General features: G+C 41.5%; 4 protein-coding genes across 4 annotated transcripts; 2 read left to right on the forward strand and 2 right to left on the reverse strand.

Annotated features, from left to right (window-relative positions):
* Positions 1 to 236: 236 nt before the first annotated feature.
* orai1b (ORAI calcium release-activated calcium modulator 1b) lies at positions 237 to 1,840 on the forward strand. Its single transcript, XM_062412349.1, has 2 exons — positions 237 to 568; positions 679 to 1,840. Exons 1-2 carry the CDS (start codon positions 425 to 427, stop codon positions 1,234 to 1,236), a joined length of 702 nt encoding a protein of 233 aa, XP_062268333.1. The 5' UTR covers positions 237 to 424; the 3' UTR covers positions 1,237 to 1,840.
* Positions 1,841 to 1,933: 93 nt separating this feature from the next.
* morn3 (MORN repeat containing 3) lies at positions 1,934 to 4,687 on the reverse strand. Its single transcript, XM_062412348.1, has 6 exons — positions 4,485 to 4,687; positions 3,164 to 3,333; positions 2,907 to 3,064; positions 2,659 to 2,818; positions 2,377 to 2,555; positions 1,934 to 2,272 (listed from the first exon to the last, which is right to left on the reverse strand). Exons 2-6 carry the CDS (start codon positions 3,306 to 3,308, stop codon positions 2,207 to 2,209), a joined length of 708 nt encoding a protein of 235 aa, XP_062268332.1. The 5' UTR covers positions 3,309 to 3,333; positions 4,485 to 4,687; the 3' UTR covers positions 1,934 to 2,206.
* Positions 4,688 to 4,754: 67 nt separating this feature from the next.
* tmem120b (transmembrane protein 120B) lies at positions 4,755 to 11,580 on the forward strand. The gene is made up of 12 exons (XM_062412346.1): positions 4,755 to 4,913; positions 6,552 to 6,670; positions 7,634 to 7,750; positions 7,843 to 7,902; positions 7,989 to 8,084; positions 8,172 to 8,261; positions 8,453 to 8,518; positions 8,631 to 8,692; positions 9,434 to 9,526; positions 9,794 to 9,858; positions 10,107 to 10,175; positions 10,460 to 11,580. Exons 1-12 carry the CDS (start codon positions 4,758 to 4,760, stop codon positions 10,574 to 10,576), a joined length of 1,110 nt encoding a protein of 369 aa, XP_062268330.1. The 5' UTR covers positions 4,755 to 4,757; the 3' UTR covers positions 10,577 to 11,580.
* Positions 11,581 to 12,247: 667 nt separating this feature from the next.
* On the reverse strand, positions 12,248 to 15,978 carry rhof (ras homolog family member F). The gene is made up of 5 exons (XM_062412350.1): positions 15,186 to 15,978; positions 14,964 to 15,051; positions 13,949 to 14,058; positions 13,502 to 13,636; positions 12,248 to 13,312 (listed from the first exon to the last, which is right to left on the reverse strand). The coding sequence occupies exons 1-5, from the start codon at positions 15,318 to 15,320 to the stop codon at positions 13,148 to 13,150; spliced, it is 633 nt and encodes a 210-aa protein (XP_062268334.1). The 5' UTR covers positions 15,321 to 15,978; the 3' UTR covers positions 12,248 to 13,147.
* Positions 15,979 to 17,539: the final 1,561 nt, after the last annotated feature.

Here is a 17,539-nt window from a genome sequence, read left to right on the forward strand (position 1 = left end):
GCTGAGCTCTGCAATAATAATTTCACTGTATTTTTGTATTGTTGTATTACTGCAAGTTGAAGGTGTGAAAGACCAAGGCAAGGCTTAGACATTTTGTTTCATTCTTACAAATAATCATATATATGCATGGTATTTTATTTATTTAACTTGAATCAATTTTAACTCTTATATAAAGGCTAAGCTAAGAGCTAGCCTCCATTTGGTCCACTCCAACCTCTCAGCAGCGGATGTTGTTCTGTGAGCGCGCTGGCTTCTGGGTAATGTAAGGTGCAGACACGCTGTGCAGACCGCCCTAGAACTACACAAACCGCTTCCGCAGTTCAAGGCGAGGGTAAATGTATCGTGGGTGAACACGTTGACATGTTGATCGCTTGTTTCCGTCGCGAACAGGAGTAAGAAGAAGGAGTAACTGCGCCGGCGCTGCATGGCCGGTCCCCGGACACAAAGACACGACATGAGCCTGAACGAGCACTCGCTGCAGGCTCTGTCCTGGAGGAAGCTGTATCTGAGTCGGGCTAAACTCAAAGCTTCCAGCCGGACATCAGCTCTGCTCTCCGGATTTGCCATGGTAATGCTGTCCCCCGACATCACCCTGTGCGCTCCTCTGTGGATGAATCGCGTTATTACAGAGTAATAACATATTTATAAAGTTGTGTTGCCTGTTCTCCTCCTCTCCAGGTTGCTATGGTAGAAGTGCAGCTGGACAACAGCTACCCCTACCCCCCTGCCCTCCTCATTGCCTTCAGTGCCTGCACCACCGTCCTCGTGGCTGTCCACCTCTTCGCTCTGATGGTCAGCACCTGCATCCTGCCCAACATCGAGGCGGTCAGCAACGTCCACAACCTCAACTCGGTGAAGGAGTCTCCACACGAGCGGATGCACCGACACATCGAACTGGCCTGGGCCTTCTCCACAGTCATCGGTACTCTGCTCTTCCTGGCCGAGGTGGTTCTCCTCTGCTGGGTCAAATTCCTGCCCATCAAGCCCCTCAAGTCCAGCAATAATACAGTGTCGTCCGGCGTCGCTGCTGCGATCACCTCCACCTCCATCATGGTCCCCTTTGGTTTGGTCTTCATAGTCTTTGCTGTGCACTTCTACCGCTCCTTGGTCAGCCACAAGACTGACAGACAGTTTCAGGAGCTGGAGGAGTTATCAAACCTCACCAGGCTTCAGAACGAGCTGGACAACAGAGGGGACCCTTCCATCTTGCAGTCTCCAAGCTCACATTACCCATAGAAAAGCAATGTGGAGATAAATCTATGGTGGAACTCCTAGAATATCTCCAATCCAGAAGCCTTGTTATTGGTTCTAAATTTTTTCGTCTTTTTTTTTTTTACAGGAATGAAGATATATATATCTTACGTCTTTGTTGTGGAATTTACATTTGTAAAAATAGTTGTATTTCTAAAAGAAATGTTTGATCAACTGTGAACTCACCAATCTACCATGACGCATGTAACTTGACAATGTAAAGTCTTAACTGTGATAGTTGCTTGATTTTATCTCTTAAATTATGGCAGAGACAATCTGATCAATAACTAGGAATCCTGTCTGATACCTGCTGCCTTTATGTATCTGTTCGTCAGTGAAGACTTTCTTGGTTATTATATATATATTACTTTGCTGTGATTAATGAACCACAGGTATTTAACTCTTTCCTCTGTGTTCACCGTGCACACGATTTATTGTAATGCTCACTACTTGTATTTGTAACACCTGTATTTTTTTGTGTAGACTGGATCAACAGCTGCCAAAACTTGAGTATGGTACGAGTATGCTTGCTGACATGTTTTTAGCTCAGGCTGTGGCACTATAATAAACACTTTTTTACCAAGTGTCATTCAAGGTTTCCCAGTTTAGAAAATAAGTTGGATTTATTATCCCTCTGATGTTATCTATCATTGACACAGGTTAAGCAAGTCACATCTCAAACTTTTGAAGTTTCTGAGTAGTTTTATTACACAATATTTAGCACATATGTTTGTCCTTTTGCTTTATAGCAAACTGTGCCAGTCCTGTTGGATGGTGAACTTTCAGTCATTCTCCTGACACTGGATTATTTTAAAGAACACTTGTCTCCTTACGCATGCTGCATAATCACATTTTGACTTGTGTGGAATACTTATTGGACTTACACACTTGTCTTTGCTTCTTTTTGTAAAGCCAGAGCCCTCTACCCTTCCTTGCCTCTTGATCATCTTGTTCATCAATAGTGATCAGCGTAGGTTGACTGGGCTTCCCTCAAAACCAACTCCATGTCCACCAGCTGGATCTGTAAAAGAAGATACTGTACGTTCATGAATACCCATTTTTTATTTTGTCCTGGCAGTAATACTAAGTGGTTCGGTAAAATCAGCCAGAGTCAGAATATCGTACCTGTGGAATTTGATACTTGCTCGGAGTTGGTGTTACATCCCTCTCCGACAGGGTCCCACATTTTGCTACGCCATCCACCCAAAAGCCTTCATAAAGTCTGCCTTTATCAGAATAGTTGAACTTTCCATTACCGTTCTTCATGCCATCTTGCCACGCGCCTTCATACCAGTTTCCATTTGCTTGGACACAAATTGCAAAGTCAAGATTTCAATATCACAATCTTTGCTGACTAAATTACAGTCTGCTTTAGATTGGAGTGTATGTAAAGCACATTGCTCTTACCAAATCTTATGATGCCCTGTCCATGGCTCTTATCCCCCATCCATTCTCCCTCGTAGACATCTCCATTCTCGTAACACATTCTCCCCCAGCCGCTCCGATGGTCCTCACTCCACTCCCCCTCATAAACAGCAGAATTACTATACAAGTATTTCCCGTACCCCTGAGGGAAAGAATGTGACACAAAATATATCACAGTGTATTGACACTTAGTTATCATGTGCATATATGGCTGTATATCGGATACGCACATGTTTCTTTCCATTTTTCCAATCTCCAAAGTACTTCCTCTCATACTTCTTTGTTTCTGGCTGCAGTACACTGTAAGTGCCGTATCCATCCTGTTTTCCAAATCTCCACTCTCCTTCATAAATAGCACCAGACTTCTTCCAAACTTGAATTCCCGTTCCTTGAAAAGATCAATATACATAAACATTTTAATTGTCGTGTAATCAACCTATATAATGAGCCACAACCAAACATTCACTAACACAACACAGTATCCAACCGTGCTTGTTGTTGTCCTGCCACTCCCCAGTGTATTCATTCCCATTGGCCGAGAAAACTGTGTGCCGCAGTCCACATTTCTGTGACTTCATATCCAACAGTTTCGAAAGTGACAGTGTCTTCTGAGATGTTTTGACCAACGGCATGGCTGGAGGCAGCTTGCTGAAAATCCTACAACAGAAAACAACTGTTAGCGCCACGCCGACTAATCACACATTACACTCCACGCCATCAAGTACAGACCTTGATTTTCCAATGCATATCAATCTGTCTATAAAGTATATACTGTTATATTTCAAGTTCTGTTTTGTTGATCTAGCTGAAAAAGTTAAAAAGTGGTGTACATATTTTCTTGTTATTATTAATGGATTGTAAAATAATACTTACAAGCATCAGATGTGCAAACGCAGCTTTGTGAAATGAAAAGGAGGTGTTTCGTAGTGAATACATAATGTATTGGTCATTTGTGACCCATGTGTGTAAAACTGATATAGAAATACAAAATTCACGTTTGTTTATAACGGAAAATAAGCAAGAAAGGAAAATAATGATTCGTGGTCATCAAAAACAAAATATTTAATGAATAATTAGAATATTAAATGAACAAATACATTTATTTCTAAAATGTAACAAAGAAACACTCTAGCATGAAGTAACACAGGAAATGAATAGGGGTCATTTTTGCCCCATGTTGTGCATTAGAAGGGTAGTGATACAAAAATGTTTTTTAATAAAAAAGTAACAAATGAAAAATTACAATCAGTATTTGTGACGATCAATTGTGATGATCGTCACAATCAGAATCAGAATCAGAATTCTGATTCTGATTCTGATTCTGATTGTGACGATCAAAAACAAGCCGGGTCACTTTTGACCCATGTTGTGTATCAAAGGGTTCAACTGAAAGATTAACACTTGTTTGTGACTTATTATAGACTTTAAACTATATAAAATAACACTTCAAGGATTCATTATGCGAAGAAGTCCTTGTTGTTAGTTTGCTTTAAGGTCACTGTGTCATTGGTCATGGATTCCTATGATGTCTCAGCTGTTGTATCAGGTCCTGAGATCACAGGTGCTTCTATTGCATTCATTGTTTTTTACAAAGACAGTGCTGATTAAATGTTGCAAGTGGTGCAAACAAATGCACATGAACTCACATTTAGCATCATTAGTTTGAAGCTGGTCTAGCACTTGCTATTCACCCGACTGACAAACAGCACTGCAACTTAAAACCACACAGTCTATGCTTAAAAGCCACGTGAGTTTAGCGAATCAGACACTAACAAAAAGAACACACTCACACAAAACAGTACTTGTACCTTGGTGTTGTGTTGGAGTTTACTTTCTTCGACTAAACCAACTCAGGTCGTGAAGCTTCGGGATCAAACCAACACTGGTAATAAGTTAGCAGCTGTATCCTAGCAACACAGATGTTTACCGGATGGCTCAGTTAAAATAAAAAAATTAATGATATTAAGAGTTATTTTAAAATCACACTCAAACTCGTCTTCCGGTTTGAGTTGATGCGTATCAATTGTTGTGGGTTAATTTTATTGTGGTTTAAACGTGTGTTCGTGGTGTGGGATGTGCGCATGCGCCTTGCAGCCCATTTAAAAGCAGCGTCTGCTCGAGTGACCCGGAGAGAAGCATCCCGTCCTCCCCTCCACCGCAGCGGCTGCAGCGCCATGTCCAAACCCAAGTTCCAGACGGAGTGGGAGGAGATCGACGAGGAGCACCAGCAACTACAGGTGATGGAGGAAAAACTCACGACACCGACCCCGGTAGATTGAGTAGCTGAAGGTGCTCGTGGATTGGGGCTAGCTGTGCGCAAAGGGGCTCCCTCACTTTGGCTAGAGCTTCCCCCTTGTGACCGCCATTCATTCGCAGCTCCGAGCTACTGTTGTTAGCTTTGCTGCATCTTGTGTTTCACTTCCCTGTAACATCTCCGTGTTTTAGCAGCTGGCGTTAGCAGCAACTCGCTTGTTCTTCCTGCTGGAGTGAGATAAAGCCAATGAGCAGCTACTGGGAGTTAGCTAGCCCCCCACTCCGCGACACTGGGGAAGCTGGGGACTGTAGATTGTTCCTTCAGAAGTTACAGGTGGTGAAGTGCAGGTGTTGGCTATTGCTGTTATTTGCTAAAGTAAATGATATTGTGGTCCCTGAACGCAGCACTGTGCAGCCCTGCCAAGCTAGCTCAGGTTAGCTAGCAGGCTAACTTGAAAACAGCACAAGAAGGCTAGGATATGTTTTACTTTGAAGCAACAAAGCACCAGAGAGAGAGAGAGGGAGAGAGTCCTCTCCTCATGGCAGCATCACACATCTGAGTCATGGATCGGTGATGCTATCATGATACCCAATCTGGAGCTTCTCCGCTGGGAGACATGATGGAGGTGACTGTCAAGCTCCATAGAGAAGCTCAGATGTGTTGGTGAATCACGGAAGTCACGTTATCCACCTGTCTCTCACTGGCAGTCGGCTGCAGCCCTCCACGTTTTTGACGTCTTAACATTCGCAGCTTGCCAGGGTAAAGTCTGTGTGTGGTTCTGTTTTTTTAACTTAGTTTGATCGACCTTTAGTGAACCTCTGGAGTGATGCCTCCCTCTCCAGTTGGCCATGTGCATGTTGACATTACTGCTAAGAGGAGAAAGAAAAAAGAACTTGTGTGATCCACCTCTATTGTAAACACAAAGATCACAGTGTGACTATCGGTCGGTTTACCTTTCCTCCCAAAAGGCCAGGATCTCTCTCTGCTTTCCAAAGTGTGGCAAAGTTGAAAGCATGGATTGAACAAAGTTACAGCAGATAATTGATTGCTCTTTTAACTCATAGCCTAAAGAAACCAGTGTTTTATTTGGTGCATAATCCAGTATTTTACATTTTGGGGATCTAGAAATAACACGAAATACAATAAAAGTATTTAACCAAAGAATGGCCCTTTTTGGTGTCTTGATTCTTGAAAGTCCTGCTCGACAAGATAACATCCAGATGTTTCAAGATGTGACTAAGTGTTGGAGATACTATGAAGTCAAGAGCTCACTGAAAAAAGTTGGGAACCTGTGGTCTGGTCTTGTGACACAAATGCATGTGAACAGGGATTTTAATATTTCACCACATACGAATCATGGCTGTTTGTACTAAGAAATAAACAAGATTTTCACAGCATGACGCATTTCTGTCTCAATCTCTATTCACCAGGAGCTTTTCAGTGTTGACTGAATATTTGAAGCTTGGCAAAGATTTGTATGAGGTTAAGAAACTTCATTCTGCAAAAAAGAAATGGGTGTAACTTTCCATCCGTCATCACTATCATTTTGTTTATTGTCCATTCATCAGTCGGCAGATGTTCCTCATCTTACAGATTTCTTTTTGTTCACTTTGGTCCACAGGAAAGTCACAAAGTATACAGACACAAACTTGAGGAGCTCACCAATCTTCAGATAACGTGCAGCAGCTCCATCAGTAAACAGAGGAAAAGCCTGAAGGACCTGAGGTACAGCTTGAGCAAGTAAGTATTGCCATAAAGGTCAATGTAGAACACTGCATGTTTGTTTTTTACTGTTAGTCTATAGATGCATTGCTGTCTAGATCATCAGCTAGTCTGTCAAACTTTCATTCAAGAAAATGGTTGTGCAGCCAATCTAATGCTAAGAAACATGTTTATTACCGTTCACAGTCACCATGTATGAAATAACAAGTAGTAGAGGAAAAGTTCATGATTTTTCCAACTTAACAATATACATTTATTGTCACATTTGTAAATAAATGTACTTCCAGCTGGGTTCGGGTTATTTTGACACATAAATGTCCAGAAATTGTTCTGTGGATCTTGAGATCCTATCGGCTTCCCACTCAACAATACACAAAATGATGCAACGGCATCTGATTCTCCAGGTTGTGGTTCCCTGAACTTTGAATAAACTGGTCAATCGGCTCAATAACTGCATGTCCCTGTAAGTTTCAGAAAAAAAAGCTGCAACCGGCATTACACAGGCCAAGAAAACGGCTCATTCCAAAACAGGCGGGTTTAGTAAGAAATATGCAGTCAGTCTTGAAACTCTGGAACGAGCTGCCTGAGCTAATCAGGTCAGCGGAATCTGTAACCTCCTTTTTTTTTAATTCTTAAAATAGAGCTTTTCCTAATTTTCGTGACCGTCCATATTGCCTAATAAATCTTAATGATTATATTGACCATCACAGTTTTGGTGGGATTATATTCATGGCAATTACTGGAACTTTTTTTGGTGATGTGGTATTTCTTTTTATTCGGACTACGGTGCAAAATACTGTAAATGTTTTAACTCTGTTGCTTTGTTTTAATTTACTGCTCTGTGTAAAACTGCTTGGGTTTAGATAAGAGCTGTATAAAGGTACCTTATAAAGGTATTATACCGACTTGTATCATGTGGAGGGTTCAGATGTTCTTCCTCTTTACTTCCCCACTCACCACCATCTTGTCTGTTCTTTACAGATGTGCGAAAACGTGTGACGAGAAAGAACTGAAGCTGATCGCGGACATCAAAACACAAATCAAAGATAAAGAAAATGTCTTTTTTGATATGGAGGCATATTTGCCAAAGAGGAACGGGTCAGTATTTCTTCATGTTGCCATTTCATCTCTGTCACTTTAAGTTTCTCGAAAGTATTTATATTTTTATTGTTGCTTTCTTCTGTTTCTAGACTGTACCTCAATTTGGTCCTGGGCAACGTGAACGTAACACTTCTCAGCAACCAGGCAAAGTATGTAAAATGTTCGGTCTGGGACTAGATTTGTGTGTTTGTTGTGCGTCTCTCATTGTCTACTTGTCTCCTGGGTATTGACATAGATTTGCTTACAAAGATGAATATGAGAAGTTCAAGCTTTACATGACGATAATCCTGATGTTTGGAGCCATAACCTGCCTCTTCGTTCTCAACTATCGGTAAGATTCTTATCATCCCACTAAAGCGTTACTGTTGTGGATGTCAACAGAGTTGCTCACTATTTCATTTTCTCTCTTTTTGTTTAGTGTCACTGATGAAATCTTCAACTTTTTGCTGGTGTGGTACTACTGCACCCTGACCATAAGGGAGAGCATCCTCATGAGCAATGGCTCCAGGTGTGTTGCAGCATCAGTCCTGTCACTCTGCTGTCGGTGGAAACTGTGGTGGAAACCTGCAGGAGCACTTGCTCATTTTTTTATTTCTATTTTCTGTTTAGTTGTGATATGATTTTATAATTTGGAAAAAGTGCTTGCTGAACTCCTGAGCTACAGTTTGAACGTGTATTCATGTTGTTTTTTGTCCTCAGAATCAAAGGTTGGTGGGTGTCTCACCATTATGTGTCCACCTTTCTGTCTGGTGTAATGCTGACCTGGTGAGTTATGTTATATATAATCTGACTATTGACCTAATCCTGAATTATTTCCATTAAGAAAAATGTAGGTGTTAATTTTAATCTGTTTCTTTTACCTTGTGTCTCCTCACAGGCCGGAGGGGGCCATGTATCAGATGTTCAGAAGCCAGTTTCTTGCTTTCTCTATATATCAGAGTAAGATTATTTTTTTACACTACACTATAATATTGTTTACTTACAAGTCTGGGTAAATAAGTGTAATGTTGATTTTGTAAAGAGTGATGGTGTTTGGCGACAGCTGGTTGATTTGAAGCTTTCCTCCTCTACAACTTTGGAAAAAAGAACTATTCTACATTTTAGATGTTTTCAACTACTACTCAGATCTGTACTTTTTTTATATTCGAATTCAAAACTTTATTTCATAAAAGAAAAATGATTGTCACCTCAGCATTTTACCATTAAATGCGATGTAGTTATGCAATAAAGATATGATGGCTCTGGTTAGACTTTACTCTGCAGAGAAACAATGATTTAGCACAGATGTACTACCACTAGTGTCAATTACACAAATGTTTGGTTGAGTCTTCTGTTTCACCAGAATAGAGAACGGAAGACTGGTCACACACTAGTGGTTACAGTCATGCTCAGTTTATCACATGTGTCGACTAATGTGATGGGCCTGTGTGGTTATGGTTTGAGTGGTTATGTCAAACTGTTTTTAAATGGTTCATTTAGTTAATCACCCGACAAATTCAGTCTAAACTGAAACAGTGCTGCTCTTTCGTTGTCTTTTCTTTTGCTTTAAGATAATAAAAGCATTATAGTGTAAAGCTTCTCATCACAGACTTCTACTTGGTGTTTTTTACTGGGGGGGAGGAGGTAACTGATTTGAGACCTAAATGCAATCATCTGTGTTTCATCCCTTTTGTCCCCCAGGCTTTGTTCAGTTCCTCCAATATTACTACCAGAGCGGCTGCTTGTACCGGCTGCGAGCCCTGGGAGAGAGGAATCAGCTGGACCTCACAGTGGGTGAGTTGGCAGCTATTTTGGGTGGTTGTCATTTTAATCGTTTGAACTCTCGAGCCATTTGGAACGTGGCGTTTGAGGGGAGGGGGGTGAAAATAGGGTAAAGGTGAGCGATGGAGACAGTTGTTGCTACACAAAAGATGTTTGACAGAGGATCTTATGTGAGTGAGGCCTCAGTGAGTTTGCCGCTCTAAGGTCAGAGAGAGAGAGAGAGAGAGAGCACAGGGATCATCTGTGCCTGGTTGTTACAATTGTTCTGTGTCTCTGCAGAGGGATTCCAGTCCTGGATGTGGAGAGGCCTCACGTTTCTTTTGCCATGCCTCTTTTTTGGTCATGTAAGTCTAAACCTGTCTTTCATTTATTTTTTCTTTTGATCAAACCACAGCTTTATCGCTTTAGTTTTAAATCAGAAAGAGGGTGTGAAACATTTTACTCCTGAATTTTATTAACTTCATAAACGTGTATGTTTAAAGAGCATGTAGTTAAACAGAGAGTTTTTCTTGTATTTGATAAGGAATATTATTTTGTGCAGCTATAGTGTGCAGAAACATTCTAAATGGCTGTGCCTCCTGTTCCTTTGCAGTTTTGGCAGCTGTACAACTCGGTGACCCTGTTTCGCTTGGCAGGACATGAAGACTGTAAAGAGTGGCAGGTAAGGATCACATTGGCACATCCAAATGACAAATGAAACCTGAAGCCATTGGTTAAATATCACGACTCGAAAGGACACAACACATCAGGGACTTGATTTCTGAACACACACACATACTGACTTTATTACTGTCGACTCTGTTAGTTTGTTTTCTGTTTTCCCTCCATCTGCTTCAACATGCCCTCACCCAGCTACATTTGGAAATGGAGACATGGCCATGGTCGGAAAAATGCTTGTTCACACTTGTCTTCAAATAAAACAGATTCTCCTCTGTCCCCTTTCAGGTGTTTATGTTGGCGTTGACGTTTCTCATACTGTTCCTGGGAAACTTTCTCACCACTGTAAAAGTTGTCCACCAGAAAATCCAGCAAAACCAGGAAAAGGGACAAAAAACTGACTGAGACATAAACTCAACGAGACGCCTCAAATTCTTCCAAACGGCCAGTAACTTTGAAGCAACAGGCACAGATGGCTTGTGAGACTGACCCCAGTACGATCGGGCCGGGAGAAGAAGAAGCTTCTCCCGGGCTTTGATTCCTCCAGCGGGCTCCCGCCGGAGTATCTGGAGATCAGGCTTCCTGCTTTCTTATGACTCGTTGTTTGTGTCACTGCTCGGTCGGTCTCCACACAAAGCGTTGTTCACCTTTCTAAGGATGAGCCGTTTTGTTTTATCTCCTACATAAAACAAAGTGAGTGGAAAGAATGTGTTGTATTTGAGTGTTGGTGTATGTGAGTCTGTCTGGAAGCCTTTGTTCAAATCATATACAACTGAAAAAGAGGGCAGGTAGCGTCAATATACAGATGGGTGACAAATTAAAGGAAAAGCTTATTGTGTCAGCCACCAGAACGGCTTCAGTGTGGCTCGGCATTGACTCTAGAAGATATGACTGGAGGAAAAAACCCAGCTAATGATTCACACCATTTTCCTACTCGTCAAACTATTCAATGTGCTCTCTGTGGATTTGGGCATCGTACTTTCTTTCCAGATTTTCCTCTAACTTATCACCCGTCTGTAATTTGCCTTTTGAGGACCTAACATCTGTTATGTACATACTTCATACTTCTGTGAAGTAGCAACTGTCTTTGTCTCAGTCAAAACGTGGACATGGTCAAATTAGCACTGCGCATCATTTCTTCTACGAGTAGTTCCCAAACTCCCAATCGAGCTGTTGCACTGCTAACCGGTGTTGTTACCTGTTTATTTTATTTCTAACTAAACTTTCGTTCTCAGTCAAATAGATTCAATTTAAAAAAACATAGACTTGATACTTCCAAAGCAGGTTACATTCAGCTTCCTGAAAACAAATTTGTGTGATGTTAGAACGCAGCACTGTTGTTCCCATTAGGCAGCGTTTGCATCAATGTGTGTGTGTTTGATCTAATCCCTAAACTCTGGCTCACACTTGGTGGCATTGCAAGGTTTTCATGTGACTCACTCACTAGCGGTTCCATTTTATGACATCATTAGCATAATGCTAACAAATTGCAATGTATAGGTAGGTCTATCGTGTTTCACTCTAAATTTTAACTTGTGTAGGAAGAGCTTTGAGCGTAAGAAATGTTTTGTCACAGAGGTTCAAAGGTCATGCAGAGTTTTTTGGATTTGTCATCACTGTGCTGCTACCGTTCCCATTTCCTTCTGCAGTGATGCAGAAAGAAGTAATGATCAAACGCTGCTATTAGCACTGCTACTGTGAGGCTACGACGCACACTGATGAATAATCATGTGCTGGATTATTTTTATTTTATTCAAGTAGACGTAATAAATTAAATATTTATAAGAATTAATTAATGAATGGCCACTTCCATGGCTTTTACTCTCGTTCATTGTCTTGGTGTCTGGTTCACATTTCATGTTTAAATATGGCACTCAAGGGTGTTTTTGTCCAGGGGGCGGTGGGTTCAGACGAACAGCTGTAGTGGTGTCGGGTCTCTGTTGCCTTATTCTCCCTCCAGCCTGTCACAGTAAAACACTGCCCTGCTTCTTTTATTTTGAAAATCCAAAGACAGAAATTGTCTTTTCTTCTCCTCCAGCCTCACCCCGTTTCATACAGTAGTGCTGCTGAGGAGGGTCACAGTATTTACACATCACTTTTATTGATGATTGACGAGTTACAGACTAAAATGTTACATGAGCTGCCAGGATGCACAACACAGTGAAAGACTTCCTTGTTTTTATGATGTAGCCGATGCTAAATAAATGTTTTCATCAATCTTCTTGAATCTGTAACTGGTGCCTGAACACGATCAGTGGCGAGAGACGGTGGACAATTTCTCTGTGTACATTCTTGTAAAGAAATATTTAAAAACACGTAATTGCAATTTCTTCACTCAAACCTAAAGCAACTTATTTTAATTCAGTGTTGCCTTTGTGACTCGACTCTGATGCATTCCAGGTTTTTAACACTGGTGGGCACTGTTGGCAAAGATTAGAACTTCAGTTGATGAAGTGAAAACATTCGAGGCCAATGTTAAGATTTACTGAAAATGAACTAACCCTCCTTTTTTCTTAAGATTTAAAGCTACAGATCCATTATCAATTCAATTTCAAAAACTATTTTATAAGGGTGCTAGTTTTCTACCGAACACCATTTAAACGGGGCAGACATTTAATTGATCCTATAAAAACCTCTGGAAAATGTATTAAATAAGAGCTGATTTCAAATTTCTCCAATAAAACAAACCATATAACTTTTTTAACTGAAATATAATATATCCGTATAAAATAAGTAACCAAAAAAATCTATATTGCTTTCATTTCAAGTTATGTTAGACTTGCACATATCTCCACCCGGCCATTTCTTGCAAAATCGACTTTCCTGTTGCATCACTTTCGGTAAAAGGAGACGAACTCATGACTCAGTGGTGCCTCAACTTGCAGGAACAGAACCATCTCTTGGTGTCTTCGTGAAGTCATCACCTGTGGGGCCTCGTCTGCAGAGTGGGCTCCTCAAGGCTCCGTCCCTTCCACTTCACAAAACCACACATGCCTTCTTCCTCCTGCACTTGTTTTTTTTCCGACAGTAGGCCAGAGCCTTTTTGGCAGCCTCTCTGAAAATGTCCTCTACGTGCTCCTGATACTTGGCCGAGCACTCGAGGTAGAGCTCTGCGTTCATCTGCTGCCGGATCTCTTCACCCTACATCCAAAACCAAGAATTAGATTCTATGCCTGAAAGATAAATGTGCATTTCCATTCATTTTGCTGTAGTACAGCTAAAAGTGGTTTAAGCTTCTGGCTCTGGTGCATCGTGCTGCAGTTTATATCCTGTGACCTCAGACTGAGGTCGTTCCACAGATCAACGCCTGCACACGTCTTCTTGTCTTACCTGCGTGTATGTGATGGGAGACAGACTCAAGGCCTTCAGCTTCCTGGCACACTCCTTGTCCTTCCGGAGGTCGGTCTTGCAGCCAATCAGGATGACCGGTATGTCCTGACAGAAATGCTTCACCTCAGGGAACCACTGACGTTGAAAGGGAAATAATTAAATGTCTTGCACGCTGAGATGGAATTCTGTACGTCTGCTCGATTTAACTTTGCAGCACTTCTCCCTCTGTTTGCACTGAGAGGAGTCATGGGGTCAACGTCCAGGCCTGCATGAGTTAATCATGGCTCAAAGAATGCAGCCGGCACAAACACACCAGTCTCTGACAATCATTTACAAACTGAATTTGAACAGCAAACCTGAAACTCCAGTTGAACGGGCACATTGTGGTTTCTGTTTGCCTGCATGTGGAGCTCTGTGTGTCGGTCAATGGTCTGAAGAGGTGATTACCTTTATCAGGACATTCTCAAAGCTGGTTGGGTTGGTCACGTCGAAGCACACCAGGATCAGGTCGGCCTCTTGGTAAGAGAGCGGTCTCAGTCTGTCATAGTCTTCCTGTCCTAGAAAAAGGAAGATGAAAACTACGTGTCAGCCGATAGATAAGTTATAATTTATACGTTTACATTTTTGTGCGGGATGCAACGGCTTGAGCTTCAAGATGCAACATGTGTTACAAAGTCGGAGGCGACGAATAAAACCACATCCTGGCCCCAGCTTCCTTTCCGCTGACGTAAAGCACCCTGCTGCTCTTACACTAAAGATAAAGTGTCAAGACTTACTGTCATGGGTTTTCCTGAACATGCAATGACTTTAAAAAACTTATCTTCCATGGCAAATTCATGTTTTATGTAACCCAGAAACACTTCATGTTGGGAAATGAGTGGAAATTTTGTCTTTACCTAGTTTTTAAACCACTAAAGACTATGTTTTCTCAGGCTTTATGTGATAAATGTATTTTCTTTAACCTGAAATGATTGTAGGGGAACTTTATCCAGATACATTTATATTCTGACTAATTCAAATTCAATTAGGCACTTTAACTTCTCACAGTCTGAATAGTTTTATAAACTTTCTGTACATTTATCGTCACTAAAGCTTGTTAATAGTTTCTACCAGTCTTTGACTTCCCGAGAGAAGATTCAGACGATGCTCTGCCGTTAATGTCGACCTTTACCACTTCCTCTGTGTCCCTGCGTGTCAGAACAACCAGATAAAGACACAACGCACAGTGTCTAGATGCCTGAACTTTAATATCTGAAAAGATAAGACACTCTAAAATAATTCCTCCAACACCGGCAGTAAACAGCGACTGACCTCTAAGTCAGTGTGTGTGTGTGCTCTTTATCTGCACAGATATAATAAATATACTCCAGGCAGTTGTTCAACATCCCCAAATTGCTGTTTTTTCGCTTCATGTTAAATGTACTGAGACTTCATGAAAGTTCAACACGGATGTGATTCTTACCGGCTGTGTCATACAGGTTTAGCTGTATCTCTTTTCCTCCGAGAGAGATGGTGCTGACATATTTTTCAAACACTGATGGAGCATATTTCTGTTTTTGAGACAAGGAGAATATGCTGCTTTTAGGGTGCAGCCATGAATTGACTTATTCTTTCCTATGTCACATTTGTTTGTGTATCTAATCTTGAAAAGGACATTGTCACTGTATGACACAGCCTCTCTTACCTCTGGAAAATTTCCTCGAGCATACACGAGCAGAAGAGATGTTTTCCCGCAGCCTCCATCTCCAACAATCACAATTTTGAGTTCATCTCCCTTCTTCGTGGTGCCATTACCAGTCCCGGCACTGTTCTGTGTCATGTCGACCTCCAGCACCAGTCACACAGTTGCCAGTCGGGCCAGGGCTGAAGACGCTCCCTCCAGATTCAGCTTAGACACATGGTGAATCTTTATTTGGAAAGGCTGAGATGGTTTGCAGGCTTGTTTTATGAGAGAGGAACAGACGAGCCTCATGGTTTACCAGGTACAGCTCGGCCTCCTCACCACTTCCTGTTCCTGTCAAACCGAGGCTGTCTGCAGTCGACCCCCCCCCCCCACACACACACAGACTCCACGCTTCTCCCCTGTCCCGTGGCCGCGCTGCTCAATGAGGCAGCATCTCTGGGGTATGAATAATGCAGCAGCATCTGAGTGTGGCTGCACCTACTTCCTCTTTTGCCTGTGCTTTCCTCTTTCATTAAAGACTGGGTGGGGGCTTGATGTGAAGTACTGCCTCCGTCCACAGAAGTGTGCATGAGGGATAACACTGAAAAGGTTCCTCTTAAGCTGGAGATAAGTCAGCAAGTATTGTTGATGTGTTCATGGCAAGTATGTTCTGATGGTAAACTGGGAAGTCATGTGGGGCCTGGAGATTCTCTGGTGACAGTGAAAGAGATAAATGAGTGTCTTGTACCTTTTAGTTTAGAGTCATGTACTAGATGTACTGGAGCTGGTGTTTTATGTGAACTTTGCCTCACCTCTCTCAGGTCACTTGAATATAGACATGTTTGAATCTTTATGGTAAAAAATCCTTTAATTTCAATCCATTAAATATCAGTGAATTATAGTATATAATCAAATTTGTATTGGTTAAATGTATACCCCCGAAAACACCATTTGACCACGTTGTTATTGGGTTATATACAACTAATGGTAGCATCCATTCACGTCGTTGGTTTGAATCCTCGTGGTTACAGCAAACATGTTCTTCTACTTTCACACGGTGCTGCTGAACACGCCAGTGACATCACAGATTGGGCGTCAGGACAGGCTTCTCTCTCTCTCTCTCTCTCTCTCTCTTTCTCTCGTCCCAGCGTGTGACGTTCAGGAATCTTATCCAGCAGCACCGAGCAGAATGAAGTGATAGTTTGGAGATAATGCAGAGATACTGTCGCATACCACTATACTGTTTTTTTATATTATCTTTATGGAAGGCCGAAGGAGACAAGCTACTTTAGCGCAAGATGACTTCTAAGACATGTATGATATTAAGTGACATTTCCCTTTAACACAGCTTCAGTTTATAAATAGGGTTGAATGTTGTAATCATGGTTAGAGGCTATCAAAGACAACAGGGCATGCAGTGTGATTTTATTCATTCTTGCCTTTTCTGTCACCGCTGCTTATCCAATAACCTGGATGCCCGGGATCTCCTGAACATATCATTGTGTGCAATGAAATTAAATTTTATTCTTAAATTTGGGAATATGTGGGTTGACTACCATGGGTGTCAGGAGAGAGCCGATCATCAAGACTCAGCGTGCATATTCAGAAAGCACAACAACCCTTTGCAGATTAATCTAGATTCAATGTCTAGAGTCTAGTCGCTGAGAAAAATTCAAACCGTTGTAGGCTAGAAAGTCAAATCTAAAGGTTACATTTCCGCGGTCAGTGCCAGGAAAGGATGTATTAAGTTGGTGTGTTGGAGCGCCGAACCCTTTTGAGTAAGCTGTCCCTTTAAGAGGATAAGCTGACACTGCCCTATGCCTATTTTAAGAAGAGACACATAGTCTTCCAAGTATTTAAAACACATGCAGATCTCCTACAGCCATGTCTGTGGGTTTAGGTGGGGTGTGCTTTCAATGTGTCATGACTGGTGAAAATACAGTGTTAAATCCAGGCCTTATATCATTTGAAGCTCAAAGTTTTCGGTGTAAATTCATCAAAAAGATATATAAAAAACAAAAACAATCTGCTTCAGTTTCCACAACAACAAACCATAACATGGGTGTATATTCTATTTATTTAAACACCTCAAATTCACAGACAGGTGAGAGTATTGCCAAGCACAAACCATACTGTGAAATATTACACTGACAAAACATAGACATGCAAATATGTAAGAGCTAGAAAGAAGGAAAGGCTCATGTAAATTAAACAAATACAGTACCAGCAATCTGCATGGATAACGCCTTGAATAAGCAAGTGTGCCCATGAATAATCAAAAAACACAAAGCGCAGAGGATACCTTGTTGGATTCAGTGAACAATCCGTCAGAATAAAAGGCTGCTCATACAAAGAAAGACAGAGAGGAGGTGCAT

The sequence above is a fragment of the Platichthys flesus genome, chromosome 19 (assembly GCF_949316205.1).
Source record: "Platichthys flesus chromosome 19, fPlaFle2.1, whole genome shotgun sequence".
Classification (NCBI taxonomy): domain Eukaryota; kingdom Metazoa; phylum Chordata; class Actinopteri; order Pleuronectiformes; family Pleuronectidae; genus Platichthys; species Platichthys flesus.

What these genes read in the sequence shown, in the direction of transcription:
- morn3 (XM_062412348.1), bottom strand. Translation starts at nt 3,308, where the DNA reads ATGCCGTTGGTCAAAACATCTCAGAAGACACTGTCACTTTCGAAACTG. An exon ending in GCAGGACAACAACAAGCACG is followed by an intron (nt 3,065 to 3,163) that starts GTTGGATACTGT and finishes GATCTTTTCAAG; the next exon opens with GAACGGGAATTCAAGTTTGG. An exon ending in ACAGGGCATCATAAGATTTG is followed by an intron (nt 2,556 to 2,658) that starts GTAAGAGCAATG and finishes TTTGTGTCCAAG; the next exon opens with CAAATGGAAACTGGTATGAA.
- tmem120b (XM_062412346.1), top strand. Translation starts at nt 4,758, where the DNA reads ATGCGCCTTGCAGCCCATTTAAAAGCAGCGTCTGCTCGAGTGACCCGG. An exon ending in CTCATGAGCAATGGCTCCAG is followed by an intron (nt 8,262 to 8,452) that starts GTGTGTTGCAGC and finishes TTTTGTCCTCAG; the next exon opens with AATCAAAGGTTGGTGGGTGT. An exon ending in TCTGGTGTAATGCTGACCTG is followed by an intron (nt 8,519 to 8,630) that starts GTGAGTTATGTT and finishes GTCTCCTCACAG; the next exon opens with GCCGGAGGGGGCCATGTATC.
- rhof (XM_062412350.1), bottom strand. Translation starts at nt 15,320, where the DNA reads ATGACACAGAACAGTGCCGGGACTGGTAATGGCACCACGAAGAAGGGA. An exon ending in AAACCTGTATGACACAGCCG is followed by an intron (nt 14,059 to 14,963) that starts GTAAGAATCACA and finishes TCCTTTTTCTAG; the next exon opens with GACAGGAAGACTATGACAGA. An exon ending in CTCCCATCACATACACGCAG is followed by an intron (nt 13,313 to 13,501) that starts GTAAGACAAGAA and finishes TTTTGGATGTAG; the next exon opens with GGTGAAGAGATCCGGCAGCA.
- orai1b (XM_062412349.1), top strand. Translation starts at nt 425, where the DNA reads ATGGCCGGTCCCCGGACACAAAGACACGACATGAGCCTGAACGAGCAC. An exon ending in TGCTCTCCGGATTTGCCATG is followed by an intron (nt 569 to 678) that starts GTAATGCTGTCC and finishes CCTCCTCTCCAG; the next exon opens with GTTGCTATGGTAGAAGTGCA.